The following is an 18,179-nucleotide window of genomic DNA, read 5'->3' as shown; positions in this document are numbered from 1 at the left end:
CTTCTGTGAGAGTTTGAAGCCTGTTGTACCCATGTGACATAAAACAGAAGTTGTTCATCTTAGTGATTGGTTGCTCCTCACACAACTTTATTATGACTGTGTTTTCATATGTGCCTCTGGAGACAGCAACAGTGGGCATTGACTTGTGGCTTCCAGAATTTTTTTCTGTTGTGAATAAGACAAATGTTTTGTGGTAGCTACTGTTACCTTAAAACCAGAATATTTGTGACTTGTGTTTCTATCTCAGGTACTCTATTAGCCTGGCTTGCCCTTCCCAAACACATTGAGAGATTTTGTTCCATGGGGGAGAAAAATTGATGCTCAGGAAACCATGGGTTCCAATGCAGAACTCCTGTGTCCTTGTCCTAACCAGGACAGTGGGGCTAAGTGTGGACTTCTCCTTGAAGACTCACAGGAGAAGGGGCTTGGAACATGGCTTAGTGGTAGAGTGCTTGCCTAGCATACATGAAGCCCTGGGTTTAATTCCTTGGTACCATATAAACACAAAAAGCCAGAAATGGCACTTTGGCTCAAGTGGGAGAGTGCTAGCCTTGAGCAAAAGAAGCTCAGTGAGGGCTGGGAAGGTGGCTCAGTGGTAGAGCACTTGCCTTGCATGCATGAGGCCCTGGGTTTGACTCCTCAGCACCACATAAGCAAAAAGAAATAAAAGCCGGAAGTAGTGTTGTGGCTCAAGTGGTAGAGTGCTAGCCTTGAGCTGAAGAGCTGAGGGACAGTGCCTAGGCCCAGAGTTCAGGCCCCACGACTGGACACCACCCCCCCCCCCAAAAAAAAGAAGCTCAGTGACAGTGCCCAGACCCTGAGTTCAAGCCCCAGGACTGGAGGAGATACTCTGCATCTCAGGGCCACATAGCCCCAAGTCAGAAGTGATTTGAGAATCTATCTGATACATGATACTTGATTTACTCAACTGTGTATGTGTATGGTTAAGAATCAAAGATAGGAAGCTGGCCACTGGTGGCTCATGCTTGTAATCTCAGCTACTCAGGAAGCTGAGGTCTGAGGATTGTGGTTAGAAGCCAGTTGGGCAGACAAATCCCTGAGACTTATCTCCAGTTAATCAGCTAAAAGCTGGAAGTGGAGGTGTGCCTCAGATAGTAGCTCAGCACAAGGCAGGCCCTGAGATCAAACCCTAGCACACACAAAAATAACATAAAGCTCCCATCCTAGTCATGTGCTATAGCATTGAACTATACCTTAGCCCCAAGTTTTCCCTTTTTTTCCCCCTGCTATCCTGAGTCTTGAACTCCTGGTTTGACACTGTCCCTAAGCTGCTTTTTGCTCAAGGCTAGCACTCTACTTGAGTCACACTGACACTTCCTGCTTTTTTTTTTTTTTTTTTTTTGAGTAGTTTATTAGAAATCAAGGTCTCAAGGACTTTCCTGCCTAGGCTGGCTTCAAACCATGATCCTCAGATCTCAGCCTCTTGAGTAGCTAGGATTACAGGCATGAGTACTTGGCCAGGTTTCCATTTTTGAGGCATTTTCTTTTGCTTTCACCAATCCTACCTGCTCAGCTTTCCCAAAGGTGATTGATTGTACTTGTGCATATGAATTTCATAAGCAATCTAGAGTCTCCTTTGTTTCTCTCCTGTGGATCACACTGAAAGGTTTTTGTTCACAAAGGTTGTTTTTCTTGTTGGCTTTCATGGCAGGGGACTGGGGGTGGTAGCAGTGTTATTAAGATTTTCTAGAGAAACAGAACAAATAGGGGGTGGTGGGAAGAGAAATTTATTTTAAGGAATTGATTCACACTATTGTGAAGGCTGGCAAGTCCAAATTTTTCAAAATAGGCCAACAGAACACAGCCCCAGGGAAGAGTTCAATGTCACCTCTCAAGACAAGATTGTGGGAAGGCAAAATTCCCTGTTTTGGTGAACTTCAATTGTTTTTCTCTTAAGACCTTTAACTCATTGGATGAAATTTGGCTGAGTTATTGAGTGATGTGTTATTACTAAAAATTTACTGACTTAAATATTTATTTTTAATCTCAAAATTACCTTCATAGCAACATGTGGACTGGAGTTTAAACAAAAACTACTTCTAGATGCTGGTTGGTGACTCAGGCCTGTAATCCTACTCAGGAGGCTGAGATCTCAGTTCAAAGCCAGCCCAGGGCATCAAAGGGATCAGCTGGTGGGCTGATTTGGGGGTGGGCCACCGGATATAGAGAGGTAGGGGGCTACAGGGAGGGAGAGAGAGAGAGAGAGAGACAGGGACAGAGATAGGCTGGCCTCCTGGAGTGGAGCAAGGCCTAGGCTCTCCTCAGGCTTGAGGCTCCGGAGACCCAGGGGTGGCCTGAGGAGAACCCAGGCTGGCGGAGAGGCCCGCAGAGAGCCTAGAAACCTGCAGAAAGCGGTGAGGCCTTTGGAGAGCCGTGAGGCCTGCGGAGAGCGGTGAGGCCTGCGGAGAGCAGAGAGGCCTGCAGGGAGCCATGAGGCCTGCAGAGAGCAGAGAGGCCTGCGGAGAGCAGAGAGGCCTGCGGAGAGCGGTGAGGCCTGCGGAGAGCGGTGAGGCCTGCGGAGAGCAGAGAGGCCTGCGGAGAGCGGTGAGGCCTGCGGAGAGCAGAGAGGCCTGCGGAGAGCAGAGAGGCCTGCAGGGAGCCGTGAGGCCTGCGGAGAGCAGAGAGGCCTGCGGAGAGCAGAGAGGCCTGCGGAGAGCCGTGAGGCCTGCGGAGAGCAGAGAGGCCTGCGGAGAGCAGAGAGGCCTGCGGAGAGCGGAGAGGCCTGCGGAGAGCGGAGAGGCCTGCGGAGAGCAGAGAGGCCTGCGGAGAGCGGTGAGGCCTGCGGAGAGCGGAGAGGCCTGCGGAGAGCAGAGAGGCCTGCAGGGAGCAGAGAGGCCTACGGAGAGCAGAGAGGCCTGCGGAGAGCGGTGAGGCCTGCGGAGAGCGGTGAGGCCTGCGGAGAGCAGAGAGGCCTGCGGAGAGCAGAGAGGCCTGCGGGGAGCGGTGAGGCCTGCGGAGAGTGGTGAGGCCTGCGGAGAGCAGAGAGGCCTGTAGGAAGGAGGAAAAAGGGAAAAACAAAAACAAACTTGCCCCCTTGGAGGTTGCAGCTGCTCCTAGTTCTGAGGTAACCCTTTGCAGAGCTGGGCGCCAGTGGCTCACGTCTGTAATCCTAGCCACTCCGGAGACTGAGAGCTGAGGATCATGGTTCAAAGCCAGCCTGGGCAGAAAAGTCTGTGAGACTCTGATCTCCAATAAACCAGTAAAAAACCAGAAGTGGAGTTGTGGTTCAGGAGGTAGAGTGCTCGAGCTGAAGAGTGCAGGAACAGCACCCAGGCCCAGAGTTCAAGCCCCATGACCAATAAAAAACAAACAAACAAAAACTCCATTGTCATCTCTTTTTTTTGGGGGGAGGGGGTGGTCCGGTTGTGGGGCCTGAACTCTGGGCCTGGGCGCTGTCCCTCAGCTCTTCAGCTCAAGGCTAGCACTCTACCACTTGATCCACAGCGCCACTTACGGCTTTTTTCTTTTTGCTTATGTGGTGCTGAGGAATCAAACTCAGGGCCTCAGGCATGCAAGGCAAGCGCTCTACCTCTGAGCCACCTTCCCAGCCCTCCTTTGTCACCTTTAACCATGCCTCCATCGATTTTCTTGCTCCTAGACCATTACAGTCTGGGATATAACTTTCTGTCGTGCACTTCTGTGCCAGCCAGGTGGACAGCTGGGCAGAGAGTGCGTGTTGTGTGTACATAGATTTCAGTGATATATTTTGGGATTACTACAGAAATGGTGTACAATTGTTTGTGATCCTATGAAAGGCATTGGAGAAGCTTCTGGAGCTCTGGCTTGCCCTGATTGTGCCTCAGGTCCAGGCAAGAGGGGGAGATATGTTGTATTATGTCCGTAGGGCTGGGGATCAGCCCTACCCAGAATGCCAGGGGTAGCAGGCAGTCCTGAGGGCCTCGGGAAATGTGTACACAGATATATCCCATAGTCTAGTGGGTCTTTCTTGTATGCTGTTTGTGATAGGCCTGTGTATCCCTGGGCTCTTCCTTTGTATGTATCAGGTACATTGCAAAGTTAGCAATGATTGCACATTAGAAAGTATGCTTAATAATCTCTGTTTCAGGAGCTTTGTGATTTTGTTTAGAGATGGAGAGGGTACTTCGTGGACAGTACCTGCTTCTTTGTGTGTGTGTGTGTGTGTGTGTGTGTGTGCGTGTGCGCGCGCATGGCTGTGCGTTCGCGCGTGTACATGTGCACCCTCACACGTGCACTAGTCCTTGGGCTTAAACTCAGGGCTGTATCTTAGCTTTTTTTTTTTTGCTGGTCGTGGGGCCTGATCTCTGGGCCTGAGCGCTGTCCCTCAGCTCTTCAGCTCAAGGCTAGCACTCTACCACTTGAGCTACAGCTCCACTTCTGGCTTTTTTCTGCTTATTTGGTGCTTAGGAATCGAACCCAGGGCTTCATGCAGGCAAGGCAAGCATTCTACCACCAAGCCACCTTCCCAGCCCCTATCTTAGTTTTTTTTGCTCAAGGCTGGTGCCCTACCACTTGAGCCATAGCTCAACTTTCAGCTTTTTGACAGGTAATTGGAGATAAAGAGTCTCATGGCCTTTTCTGGCTTGCTTTGAACCACAGTCCTCAGATCTTAGCCTCCTGAAAAGCTAGAATGATAGGAAAGCCACTACAGGTGCTGCTACAGGAAGACCAAGGTGCTAAGTCTCTCCACCAGCCAGTGGTCTCAGCTGGGTTCTCTCAGGTGGTCTGTTACTTGTGGTTAGACTTCTCCAACCTTTAGAAACTGTAGCCCCAGTGAGGGACACGGCATCCACCGTCTTCTGCCTGTGGATACTGGAAAGCAGCCCCAGGAAGCTCCATCCTAGGTCCTCAAGCCAGAGGTGATCATGTAAGCACTTCAGATGACTTAAAAGTTTAAGTAAGTTATGAATTCTAACCCTCCCTTCATCTTTTTTCAGCCTTTTATTAGTTCTACCACTGAAATTAAACAAAAACAGTGGAGGTGAATTGGGGAAGTGCCACATTTCCTATTTTAGTTGTTTCCTACTGCTTTATCTCGTCTGAGCATGTGCCACAGTCTGTGTTTGTGTTTATCTATGTAAAGAATATTGTCTAGCCTGATAGGCAGATCATAACACATGCACAGTGGCTTATAGTGCTGTTTAAAAGGATCAGGATTTCAGTGTATGTATTTAACAGCCTGTGGGTGTGGTGGCCTTCTCCTTGTGTTTATTAGATCCTTCCAGGATGGCACACTATAAGTGACATTCATGATTCACTGCATGGATGAGGATGTGCATGTGCATGTCTGTGTGTGTACGTGTGCACATCCTTTAGCTTTTACACTCAAACCTGATGCTCTACCACTTGAGCCACACCTCCACTTCCAGGTTTTTGGTGGTCAATTGGCAATAAGTAACTCGTAGACTTTGTTGCCCAGGCTGGCTTCAAACCATGATCCTCAGATCTCAGCCTCCTGAGTGGCTGTTAGTGTTACAAGCGAGAGTTGCTACTATCCATATTTGATTAGCTCCCATTCCAAGGCTTCCTCTTTTTTTGTGCTAGTATCGAGTCTTGGACTCAATACCTGGGCACTGTTCTATGCTTTTGTGAGCCACAGCTTTACTTCCAGCTTTTTGATGGTTAATGGGAGAAAAGAGTCTCACTGATTTTTCTGTCTAGACTGGCTTCAAACCACTATTCTCAGATCTCAGCCTATTGAGTAGCTAGGATGACAAGCATGAGATGATGCCCAGCTAGTGGCTGGGTTTTATTACTGGGTTGGTGCTCTGTCACTTGAGCCATGTCTCCAGCCCTTTTTACTGGTTATTTTGGAGATTTCAATTTCCCTAGTTCCATTTTCACACATGCACATTGGATATTGTGACTTTCTTTGCCCACCCTTCCTTTCTCCATTTTCTTCCCCCGTCTCCCACCCCTGGCCTCACCTTCTGCCCTGGCAACACCTGTTTCAGCTTCCTGATATTCATTTTATTAAACTGTGAGTTTTTCAAAGAAGTAACACCACTGGAATTCTCCCCTGCATATACCACGCTTCAGTTAATATGTTTATGAATATGTGCATCTGACCTGAATATGTTTGCATATATTATTTTAAATTTAGATCTAGTTTCCATATATGAAAACAAACATACATCCTTTGTCTTCTCTGAGCCTTTACTTAATATAACTATTTCCAGGGTTATCCATTTCCCTGAAAATGACACTACTCTTCTTCCTGATGGATTAGTAAAATTTTGTTTTGTGTGTGTGTGTATATCAGTCACATTTCTTTGATGCATTCGACCATTGGTACTGATTTTGTAAAGGCTAAGGGGCTGGGAAGCTGGCCCAGTGGTAGAGCGCTTGCCTTGCCCTCAGCACAACATAAGCTGAAAAAGCCGGAAGTGGCACTGTGGCTCAAGTGGTAGAGCCCTAGCCTTGAGCTGAAGAGCTGAGGGACAGTGCCCAGGTCCAGAGTTTAGGCCCCACAACCGACAAAAAATAAAATAAAGGCTAAGTCTTATGTATGTATAGGAGACAGACTAGGATGGCTTCATTCCTTGGTCCTAGCTTCTTGGGAGGCTAAGACAGGAAGGAGGATTGTGACTGGAGTTCTAGGTCAGAGGTTCCACTCGGGGAATTTCCAACATGTCAAATAAGTAATGGTGTGTGTGTGTGTGTGTGTGTGTGTGTGTGTGTGTGTGTGTGTGTGTGTTGTGTGTGTGTGTGTCTAGTGTTGTTTATGAATACTGGGGCTTGAACTCAAGGCCTGGGTGCTGTCCCTTAGCTTTTTCTCTTAAGGCTGGCACTCTACCCCTTGAGTCACAGCTCTACTTCTAGCATTTTTATAAGAGTCTCATAGACTTTTCCTTACAGGCTGGGTTTGAACCATAGTCCACTGATCTCAGCCTCCTGAATAGCTAGGATTATACCTATGAACCACCAGAGCCTCACAAGATTCTATTTAAAAGAAAAAAAATGACCAAAAAATCAGTTTATTGAACTTTATATGGGTCTCAGTAATTTCTCTGGGATTACGTGCTGCCTGGATACTGTTTCTCATGTGGGTGGTTCTTTGACTTGTGTTAGCAACAGTGACCTGATTAGTGATGATTTCCTTCCCTGGGCCTGGGGCCAGGACTGGTAGAATTCTTCCCACTTGGTAAATTTAGAAGTAAAAGAGGAAATTCCAGGAGGAAATACTGAAAAGTGACATGCTACAAATGTAAAACTTCGCGGTAGTCCTCAGGTTTAGCCCTCAACACCAAAAAAATAAAAAGGTAAAACTCAGATTTCAAGAAAGAAAACAAGTGAAATAAAAAAGCAAAATGTCTTTCATATCATTTATATAGTGCCTGCCTAAGAAAGAAACTGTCTGTGATTGCAGAGGATTGCCAGTAAACAAGAAAAACTAGCAAGTCACAAAGGAAGAAGAAGAAACAAACTGATTATAGGAAATATTTAAGCTCAGTGACCATAAAAGAAATTCAGTTAGTGGTGTGCTGGTGGTTCACAACTGTCTGTAATGGTAGCACAGGAGGCTGAGATGTGAGGATCAAAGTTTGAAGCCCAACTAGGCAGGAAAGTCTGTGAGAATCTTATTTCTGAATAATCACCAAAACAACAACAAAAAGCCCCTAGTTCAAGCCCCTGGATCAGTTTCCATTAAAAAAAAAAAAAGATAATAGAACTGCAATTACTTGCCTGAAGGTAGCCTGGGGTTCCATGAATCATGGCTGGGAAAACACAGCTATGGGTCAAATTATTGTAAATGGGAGCAAGAAAATAACATGATCAGGGTTGTACTTTGCACAGTGAAAACTTTTGCTGGTGGTGTTTTGGGGCCAGCAAATGCGGGGCCCTGAGTTCAAACCTCAGTGCTACCAGGAGTCTATGGGAGAAATTCCTGAGTAGTAGAGTTGAGTTAGAAGATGTTATTTGATTTTGTGTGTATGTATTTATATGAGTTGGTACTGGGGCTTGAACTCAGGGCCTAGGCACTGTCCATGAACTTTTGTGCTCAAGGCTAGTACTCTACCACTTGAGCTGCATACAGCTCTACTTTTGGTTCTTTGCTGATTAACTGGAGGTGGGTTTCTCACAGACTTTCCTGCACAGGAGCTTCAGACTGTAGTCCTCATATCTCACCCTCCTGAGCAGCTACGATTATAGGCATTAGCCACTGGTGCCCAGCTTGTTATTTGATTTTAGCTATAAACTTTTTTTTCCCCCAGTCAATCACAGTAGCTAGCCACCTCATCCGAGCAGGGCAGCTGGTAACTCCTGTGTAAGTGAATCTGCCTTCAGTTCCCTGCTAGGATATTTTAACAAGTGGGAGAGAAAAGAACAATTCAATAAAATATGCATCTGAGATGATTTTATTTTTACATTCGAACAGACAAAAATACTGGAAGTTCCTACTTTTCTAAGAAGGCTGCTATTTGCATGCAAAAGAGGAAGAACATCAGTTCAGTCCCCTTGTGCTTTTCAGAGTTATTATCTTTGCTTGGTCATGCTGCATAAATTATAGGCAAGCAAACCTGTTTTTTGTTTTTTTGGTCAGTCTTGGGGCTTGAACTCAGTGCACAGGCTCTGTCCCTGAGCTCTTTTGCTCAAGGCTAGTGCTCTACCACTTTGAGCCACAGCGCCACTTGCTGTTTTCTGGTGCTTCATTGGAGATGAGAGTCTTACCGACTTTCCTGCCCAGGCTGGCTTTGAACTGCAATCCTCAGATCTCAGTCTCCTGAGTAGATAGGATGACAGGTGTGAGCCATCAGCTTCCGGCTAAATTAAAAAAAAAAAAAAGCCACTAGTTTGAAAATGTTAGGAAGACCTTCTTTCTAGCAAAATATGGTTTGCTGGTCGGCTAGCAGCCAGCCTAAGAGCAGCTGGTGTACCGTAGACACAGATGCCTGAACTGGGCACAAACGCCTTCGCTTCTTGTTCTGCTTTTTCCAGAGTTATGGGTTCACTTGGCATTTTGCAACCTTGCTGTTAAGCTGCCCTGGCAGTTTCTATTTTAGCAGCTAGAAAGACGACTTCTTTCTGTTCCCTGTGAAAAGACTCACTAGCACGTTCTTAAATATCACCCCCTCTAGCCCCTGTGCTATAGCAGGCAGGCGCAGTGTTGGCGCTTCCTTCATTAGTACTTGCCCTGTTTATCTGGGTGAGCACTCATGTTCCTAATCCTTTGTTCCCCAACTGCTTGTTCTATGTTGGCATCTTTGTGCCTCTGCCTTCCTCAAGGCAGGTGCCTCTGGGCCTTTAAAGCCTCCCCCCCAAAGCCAGGAGCTGGTGGCTCACACCTGTCATCCTAGCTACTCAGGAGGCTGAGATCTGAGGATCGTACTTCAAAGCCAGCCCAGGCAGGAAAGTCCGAGAGACTCTTATCTCCAATGAACCACCAGAAAACCAGAAATAGTGCTGTGGCTCAAGTGGTCTAGCGCTCGCCTTGAGCTAAAGAACTGTGCCCAGGCCCAGAGGGTAAGCCCCATGACTGACAAAAAAAAAAGAAAAAGTCCTCCACACAGCAGCTATCCCCTGCCTGTCCTTCCAGGGCTTAGGGTTATCTAGATTTCTTTGTGAGCCAAGGTAGACAGTCCTGATTTTCTTTCATCTGGTTTCTGGTCCATGGAAGCCTTACCATTTATTAATAGACATGTACCTAGTTTGTTAATACAGTTATATATTGCTTAAAAAGAAGAACACAGCTTAAGCCAGTGCTGGTGGCTCACACCTGTAATCCTCACTACCTAGGTGGCTGAGAGCTGAGGATTGCAGTTCAAAGCCAGCCCTGGTAAGAAAATCTGTGAGACTTTTATTCTCAAGTAACCACTAGAAGTGGGGCTGTGGCTCAAAATGGTAGAGTGCTAACCTTGAGTGAAAAAGCTCAGGGACAGCACCCAGGACCTGAGTTCAGACTCCATGACTGGCAAAAACAAAACAAAACACAGCTTAAGAACTGGGTCAGCAGGCTTAGTTGTTGTTACGTGAACATCACAGGGTGATAGGTCAGTCACTCAGTGTGGCCTCTTGGTATAATCAAAGCACAGACACAGTAAACATTAGACGATATGGGTATTGCTGGCTTAATATTGCACACTGTTTTAATGAAGGTTGGGGTTTTAGGAAGGGTTTGTTTTATATTTGGGTTTTGTGGGGTTTTTTTTAAATAGGCTCTGGCCTTCAGACCAGGCTGGCTTCAAACTTTCAGTCCTCTTATTTCAGCTTCTCAAGTGCTGGATGCTTTTGTTTCTTACTTTGTGCTGGTACTGGGGCTTAAACTCAGAACCTCACACTCTCATTTGGCTTTTTTTGCTCCAGGCTAGTACTCTTACCACTTGAGCCACACCTCCACTTTTGGCACTTTGGGTGGTTGTGGACTTTTGCTCAGGCTGCCTTCGAACTGTGATCCTCATATCTCAGCCTCCTGAATAGCTAAGATTCCAAGCCAGAGCCACCAGTGCTGAGCTCTTTATTTCTGATAAATAGTATATTTAGAAACAATGATAAAAGGTAAGGTATACTATATTTATACACCAGTGGCAAGTCATTATCAAGTTGTGTTCTATACAAAGTTATATATGTTATCCATATACATTTATACACCTGGTCGCATAGTAAGTTTATACCAGTATCACTGCAAATGTGCATTGCTCTGCGATATCAGAGCAGGTCACTAAGCAACAGGAATTTGTGGGGACCGCTCTTACATAGGCATTGAGGCTGACCTGCAATGCCTGCTTTTTGTTTTTTGCTTTTTTGGTTGTCATGGGGCTTGAGCTTATGGGTACTATCCCTGAGCTTCTTTGCTCAAGACTAGCGCTGTACCACCTTGAGCCACAGCTCCAGTTCTGGTTTTCTGGTGATTACTTGGAGCTAAGAATCTCACAGTCTTTCCTGCCCAGACTGGCTTCAAATTGTGGTCCTCAGATCTCAGCCTCTAGGATTACAGGCATGAGCTACCAGCCCCCTGGCTCCCATGCCTGTTTTTAAAGGTGCCTGTCTTGCCTGATCCTTTGCTTTGTCTTGTCTCCATGGCTGCTTTTCTGCTGAGGAAGCTTCTATCTTCCTAGTGATGTGAACTTACTGAAGTAATGGGTTCACACTTTGACACATTTTAGTTTTTTTCCGCCCCTTTTTTTAATCTCTTACCACCCCTGTCACAAGGTTGAGTGTTATTGGTCTTGCAACTCAATTTCCATTAGTTCTTTGCAGTCCAAGTGTTCTTTTTTTCTTTTGTGAGACTGTTAAGTTATGCAAGAACACATTGTCTGTTCTTAGCTGAACATGACAGCTTATGCCTTTAGTCATCCTTCTGCTTCGTATGGCCCAGAGACAGGAAGAATGACCAAGTCATTCATTTTGTTTTTAAAAAAAAAAAAGAAAAGAAAAGAAACAAGTTCTCTCATGCCTATAGTCCTAGCAATTTGGGAGGCTGAGATCTAAAGATCATGCTTCAGAGCCAACCCAGGTAGGAAGTCCGTGAAACTCTTATTTCCAATTAGCTAGCAAAAAGCTAGGCGTAAAGGTGTGGCTCATATTGTAGAGAACCAGCCATGGGTAAAAAAAGCTAAGGGACAACATCCAGGCTTTGCGTTCAGGCTTTAGTATAGGCACAGAAAAAGTTGTTCTGGTACCTTTTTTTTTTTTTTTAAACATTATATGATGACCATTAGGTTATTTTTTTACTTTATTATTATAGTGGTGATGTACAGAGAAATTAAAAGTACCCGAGTCAAGTACACTATTAGGTTTTGTAGAAATCATGTCACTTTTTTTGGTGCATGTGTTGTTACAGAGAATTAAATTCAGAGCCTCATGTTCTTGCTTAGTTTTTGTTTTGTTTTGTTTTGTGTTTTGCAAGGCTGGCATTCTACCACTTGAGCCGGAGCTCTTCTTCCACCTTTTTGCTGCTTAACTGGAGATAAGAATCTCACAGACTTTTCCTTCCCAGGCTGGCTTTGAACCTCCATCTTCAGAGCTCAGTCTCCCAAGCACCTAGGATTACAAGCAAGAGCCACCAGGGATGTGAATCTGCTTTTTTCTCATAATTCCCATGTTGCTCCTGTGGTCCACTGCCCACCCCCAGGGGCCCTGCCTGAAGCACTTACCCCACAAAATCTTATCCATGTCCTTGAATTGTTCTCAGCACAACTTCACCCCTGGCCTTATCTGAAAGTGTACCATCTGCCACCACCACAAGGACATGAAATGGTCTGCATCTTTCACCCTCACATGTATAAACACACACACACACACACACACACACACCGCCCCTTGTTTCTCCAACCCTGCTCAGTGCAGTAATGATTAAAGCCGACTCTGGTCTGTTGAGGTCTCTGCCTTCTCTCTCTCCTTTGGTCCACATGACTCAGTTTCTTAGCCATTAGCATCCGGCGGCTCCCCCCGTGGCTTATTTAAATTCATTTTTCTAACTTGGCCACAGGAGCGTGTTTTCTGTGTTGAGTGGATTCACTGGGAAGGCTGGCCCCTGCCAGCTTTACAACCCACGCTTGAGCAGGTCCGACTGGCACCGGCTGCCAGTTTCTGGCTCTGGCAGAATGCCTTTTCTGCATGGAGCACAGAGTGTTCATGATGGACAAAATCTCAGCTATTGTGGGTGGTCACCCGTCCGTCCGCTCGTGAAAGGACATGCAGCCCTATCTGGCGATTCCACTCAGTCTCTTCTTGAATCCATGTTAGTGTGTGAGAGCTCCCCTAACAGAGTACCAGAGATGGGGCAGAAATCAGTTTGTTTTTTTTCAGTTTGCCGGGGCTGGAAATCTGAGATCCAGTTGTCCTTAGAGTTGCCTTCCCTATATCTTCACTCTTGGCTTCCAGACAAGATCGTCCTACAGTGCACTCACCATAGATAGCCTCCTTTTCTGCTGTGTTCAATCATGTGCTAGCCTGCTCTGATGATGTTCCAGGCTGGATATGTGCATGTCTGTGGGCTTAAACTCAGGGCCTGGGCACTGTCTCTGAGCTTCTTTGTACTCAAGGCCAGCACTCTTACCACTTGAGCTGTAGTGCCACTTCTTGCTTTTTTCTGAGTAGTTTATTGGAAATAAGAGTCTCGTGGACTTTTCTGCCCAGGCTGGCTCTGAACCATGATCCTCAGATCTCATCCTGAGTAGCTAGGAACTCAGGCTTGAGCCACCGGCGCCTGGCTAATTCTATGTCTTGTTATTTGGTTCTTGCTCTGTTTCTTCTTCTCACTTTTTGAAGGGGAGCCGTACTGAAGATTAGTTCCAGGAATATGCTAAGCATACAGTGTACCACTGAGTTATACCATTAGCTCCTTTTCTGCCTGTTTTTAGACTATTGGATCATTTCATAGTATTTCATTTTAATTTGATTACAAGTCACCTCTTAAAGGTTATTTGCTTTATACTATGTGTAGTTTTGTGTGTGTGTGTGTGTGTGTGTGTGTGTTTTGTGGTTGCTCTCAGGACTTTTCATAGTCCACTATTCCACTGAGAGAGAGAGAGAGAGAGAGAAAGAGAGAGAGAGAGAGACAGAGTGAGTGTGTGTGTGTGTGTGTGTGTGTGTGTGTGTGTATGAATGAGAGAGAGTATGTGTGCATGTGTATGTGTATGTTGGAATTCGTACTTGAACCCAGGGCCTGGGTTCTTTAGGTGCTTAATTGGTGATTAGAATCTCATGGATTTTCCTGCCTGGCCTGAGTTTGAACCTTGATCCTCGGATCTCAGCCTTCTCTGTAGCTAGGATTACAGGCTGCTGAGCTACTGTGCCCGTCTAGTTTCTCTGGAGAAATGCATGGTTGTTCCTAAAGATTTTTCTCCTCTATGATGTATAATTTTTCCTTGACTGTTTTCAAAACTTTTGTTTTTCCTTAAGCTTCAGTTTTCTGCAGCTGGGCTATGATATGTTGGGTATGCATTTCTTTCATTTAAAATAAAAACAATTTTGAGGGATGTGTGTGTGTGTTGTGTGTGTTAATCATAGGTTTTAAACTTAGAGCCTGGAAACTGTCCCTGAGCTTTTTTGCTCAATGTTAGTGCTCTACTACTTTGAGCCACAGCTCCATCTGTGCCTTTTGGGTGGTTAGTTGGAGATAAGAGTCTCAAGGACTTTCATACCCAGGTTGGCTTCAAACCACAATCCTTAGATTTGAGCCTTCTGATTAGCCATGATTATAGGCTTGAGCCACCAGCACCTGGCCCTCGCTGATATTTTTTTTTTATTTATAAAGAACAAACAATCTGGTTGGACTTCGGCTTCATTCTGCAGGTTATGGCTCAGCATTAGTTCCATTTGCACAGCTTCTGCAGTGCCGTGTGGATCTGCCTTGCTCTGTGTCACCCCGTGGCTGTGTGAGATCTTTGGTCGCAGAGATGTGAAGATCAAATCGCATCTGTGTTGTTTGAGGATGAGTTGGAAGTTCACGCGCAGTTGTGTGGGCTTACCCTTCCTCCCCATGCTGCAACTAGGGACTTCCCACGTGCCTGGGCCTTCTCTTTTCAGTTCTGCAGTTTGGGAGACAATTTTGACCCTACAGGGGCCCCAAGGACAGCATACCCAAGGTTCTTACCCCATCTAGCCTTGAACTTCCACTCTACCTTTGTGTTTTTGTTTGTGTGTGTGTGTGAGAGAGAGAGACAGAGACAGAGACAGAGACCAGAGACAGTATTAGGGCTCAAATGCAGGACCAGAGAACTCTCCCTGATCTTTCTCACTCAAGGCTGTAGCCACACCTCCTTTTCTGCCATTTGGCTGATTATTGGAGTTAAGAATCTCTGTCTTTTCTGCCCAGGCTAGCTTTGAACCAGTCTCCTGGGTAGCTTGGATTACAGGCATCACCAGTGGCACCTGGTTTGGTCCACATCACCTTTGTTGTCTGCAGCCTGGAATTAGGAAGAGATTCAGCCCTGGGGTTCCCATTCGGGCTCAGCACTGCCACCCAAGTCCAGTTCAGGATCAGAGCCGATTAAGTGCTTTCTCTCCCTTGATACTACCCATCTCCTGGCTCACCCTGCACGCCGCACTCCTACCTGTGACCGCCCTATCTATGGTCCACGTAGCCTGGCCTCTCAGTCCGCAGTGCAGCTGAAGAGGGGACTGTGAATTTTGTTCTAGTCCAGGATGGCTGCCCAGGTGACCCTGGAGGATGCACTTTCCAACGTGGACCTCCTGGAGGAGCTGCCTCTGCCGGACCAGCAGCCGTGCATCGAGCCCCCACCATCCTCGCTGCTCTACCAGGTGGGGCCTTGAACAGGTGTGGGGCCTACAGCGAGTGGCCCTGAGCTTTATGTGATCATCTATTTTCTCTTCCCTTTAGCCAAATTTCAACACCAACTTTGAAGACAGAAATGCATTTGTCACTGGCATCGCAAGATACATTGAACAAGCCACTGTGCACTCGAGCATGGTAATGTAACTCCATTTTTTAAGTTTTTTAAAAGTTTTTTTTTGTGTATGTGCCAGTACAAGTGTTTGAATTGAGAGCCTGAGGGCTATCCCTTAGCCTTTTCTGCCTAAAATTAGCACTCTACCACTTGAGCCACAGCACCCCTTCTGGCTTTGTGTGGTTAATTGGAGATGAGAATTGTAAGGACTTCCCTGCCCCTGCTGGTTTCAAACTGTGATCCTCAGATTTCAACCTCCTTAAGGAATTGAGATTACAGGCACCCGGCTTCCCATGTTCTTTATTCTGGATTGGGTAGGTTCTTTACTCTGAGTCCTGTGTCCTCAGTCTCAGGTCTTATAGTTTAAGCATGAGTGGAGCTTAGACATAGTACCTGTAGTGGCAGAGCTATCTGGCCTGCTCAGAGATTGCTAAGTGTTATTCACACCCCTCTCCACTCTGCAAAAGCTGTGGCTGGTGTCTGGGGGGGGGGGGGGGGGGGGTGTGGTGGTGGTGGTGGTGGTGCTCAAGGTGGGCCTGTTCCCACATCACCATCAGCCTTTTAGTAGTCTGTCTCTTGTCCCTTTAGGTTTCCTAAAGGGAGCATTAGTATGGCTTTTGGCACTTTGTCTAGATTTCAGCAATTTGGCATCTCCTATTTTCCTGTTCACCTACCTGCCTTTTTCCCCCCCTCTGTGTGTCCTGCAGAATGAGATGCTGGAAGAAGGCCAAGAATACGCTGTCATGTTGTATACCTGGAGGAGCTGCTCCCGGGCTATCCCTCAGGTGCCCTGTACACCATTGCTGCCAATCCTGCCTCCATCCCCACAGGCCACACCCCCATCTCTGCTAGGCCATACTCCCAGCCTCACTAGGCCACACCCCTGGTCTCTTCCAGGCCACACCCCCACCCAATAGGCCACACCCTCACTTTCCCTCAGCCCAGCCAGTGGGAAGCCCAGCTTCAGTAAACGAGTTAGTTTCACCTGGAGTGAAGTCTCAGTGGTTTTTGTATTCCCCTCTTCCCAGGTGAAATGTAATGAACAGCCTAATAGAGTGGAAATATATGAGAAAACTGTAGAAGTTTTGGAGCCGGAGGTCACAAAACTGATGAATTTTATGTACTTCCAGGTAAGACAGCAAAGTAACTGGAGGAGTTCAGTGTCAGGGAGTGGGAACAGAGAATGTATAGTTAGAGCAGCCACATGGTGGTAGAGGGGAAGAGACTAAAGCCATCCGGGGTCTCAGCTTTACTCAGCCATTTAGAGGAAACACTTCTTCTGACTTGAGAGCGAATACTTATTTCCTTATTTCCTCCAAAGAAGCCTGTTTCCTGCCAAACCCAAGCATAATGTGGATCTGGTATTTTCAGTGTTTTTGTTTTTCACTTTTGTGCCAGCCCTGCGGCTTGAACTCAGGGCCTGGGTGCTGTCCCTAAGCTTTTTCACTCAAAGTTAGCTTTCTACCACTTGAGCCACAGCTCCACTTCCAACTCTTTTTTTGGCAGTTAATTGGAGATGAGAATCGCACAGACTTTCTTTCCCCAGGCTGGCTTCGAACCACAATCCTCAGATGTCAGCCTCCAGAGTAGTTAGGATTACAGGTGTGAGCCACTGGTGCCTGGCTGGTGGTGGGTTTTTTGATTCTCGGTCTTTCCTGGTGACCGGGGTCTCCTTTGAACCTTTGGGGAGGAAAAGTGTCTGTGGAAGGGACTTACTAGTTCTGCAAAGAAGACATTTGAAATTGTCTAAAGATTTTTAATTGTTAGTTTTCCTTTAAAAGGAGAAAACAGAACTATTTTCAAAATTGGCAAGAGAAAAATCTCCCTCACTTTTCCACATCTGAAAGTTACAACCTCCATATATCTTAGCGTTTGGTTTTGTGTCGGTGTTGGGGCTTGACCTCTGAGCCTTACGCTCACTTGGCTTTTGTGCTCCTGGCAGCCGCATTGGCTCTTTGGTGGTTGAGATAAAAAATCTCACTGGCTTTTTTTTCCAAGCTGGCTTTGAACTACATTCCTTCATACCCAGCTTCCTGAGTAGCTAGGATTACAGGTGTGAGCCACCGGCACCTAGCACAGTTTTGCTGAGTAATCAGCAAATTTGTAAAAGTCTGTCACTTTAGGGACATAGTTGATTACATACAAAATAATGGTTGTTACGGAGCAAATGCCTGGAAATTGCTTTATAGACAAGAGTCTCCTGAGTTGTAAGACAGCCCTAGAGCCTTAGTGGGGTGGAATTTTGTTTCTGGTCAGTACTGGGGCTTGAACTCAGGACCTGGTTGTTGTCCCTCAGCTTTTTTCAATCAAGGTTGGTGCTCTACCACTGGGGCCACACCTCTACTTCTGACTTTTTGCTGCTTAGTTGGAAACAAGAATCTCTTGGACTTTCCAGCCCAGCCTGGCTTTGAATTGTGATCCTCAGATCTTTAGTCTCCTGAGTAATAAAGATTACAGGTGTGAGCCATGGGTGCTTGGCAGGGTTGGTATTTTATCAATGAATGACGGTGAATGCAGGTTGTGCTGGAAGCAGGCTACGGATTTCATGTACCACTGATGGTGTACCTTCTGGCTTCCCCTTTCTTCTGCTCAGAGAAATGCCATCGAGCGCTTCTGTGGGGAGGTTAGGCGTCTGTGCCATGCGGAGAGGAGGAAGGACTTTGTGTCAGAAGCCTACCTGATCACTCTGGGCAAATTCATCAACATGTTCGCTGTGTTGGATGAGCTGAAGAACATGAAGTGCAGCGTGAAAAACGACCATTCAGCCTATAAGAGGTGAGTTCCTACCCTACACAGGCTGCAGACCCACCCAGAGGAGGTGCGGTT

At 46.5% G+C, this 18,179-nt stretch overlaps 1 protein-coding gene across 2 annotated transcripts in view; it reads left to right on the top strand.

The window, feature by feature from the left end:
- The window catches only part of Cyfip1 (cytoplasmic FMR1 interacting protein 1), a 65,557-nt gene that overhangs the window by 4,304 nt on the left and 43,074 nt on the right, over positions 1-18,179 (top strand). For both annotated transcript variants that reach the window (XM_042697426.1, XM_042697428.1), the window contains exons 2-6: positions 15,085-15,207; positions 15,287-15,376; positions 16,061-16,138; positions 16,382-16,483; positions 17,947-18,128. In XM_042697426.1, the coding sequence (XP_042553360.1) occupies positions 15,091-15,207; positions 15,287-15,376; positions 16,061-16,138; positions 16,382-16,483; positions 17,947-18,128 (569 nt within the window). In that variant the 5' untranslated portion in view covers positions 15,085-15,090. The remainder of the gene's footprint in view (positions 1-15,084; positions 15,208-15,286; positions 15,377-16,060; positions 16,139-16,381; positions 16,484-17,946; positions 18,129-18,179) is intronic.

Source organism: Dipodomys spectabilis, unplaced genomic scaffold, assembly GCF_019054845.1.
Source record: "Dipodomys spectabilis isolate Male_0828 unplaced genomic scaffold, ASM1905484v1 ptg000219l, whole genome shotgun sequence".
NCBI lineage: Eukaryota > Metazoa > Chordata > Mammalia > Rodentia > Heteromyidae > Dipodomys > Dipodomys spectabilis.
Note: the sequence above shows the minus strand (reverse complement) of the source record. Positions and strands in the feature narration are given on the sequence as shown.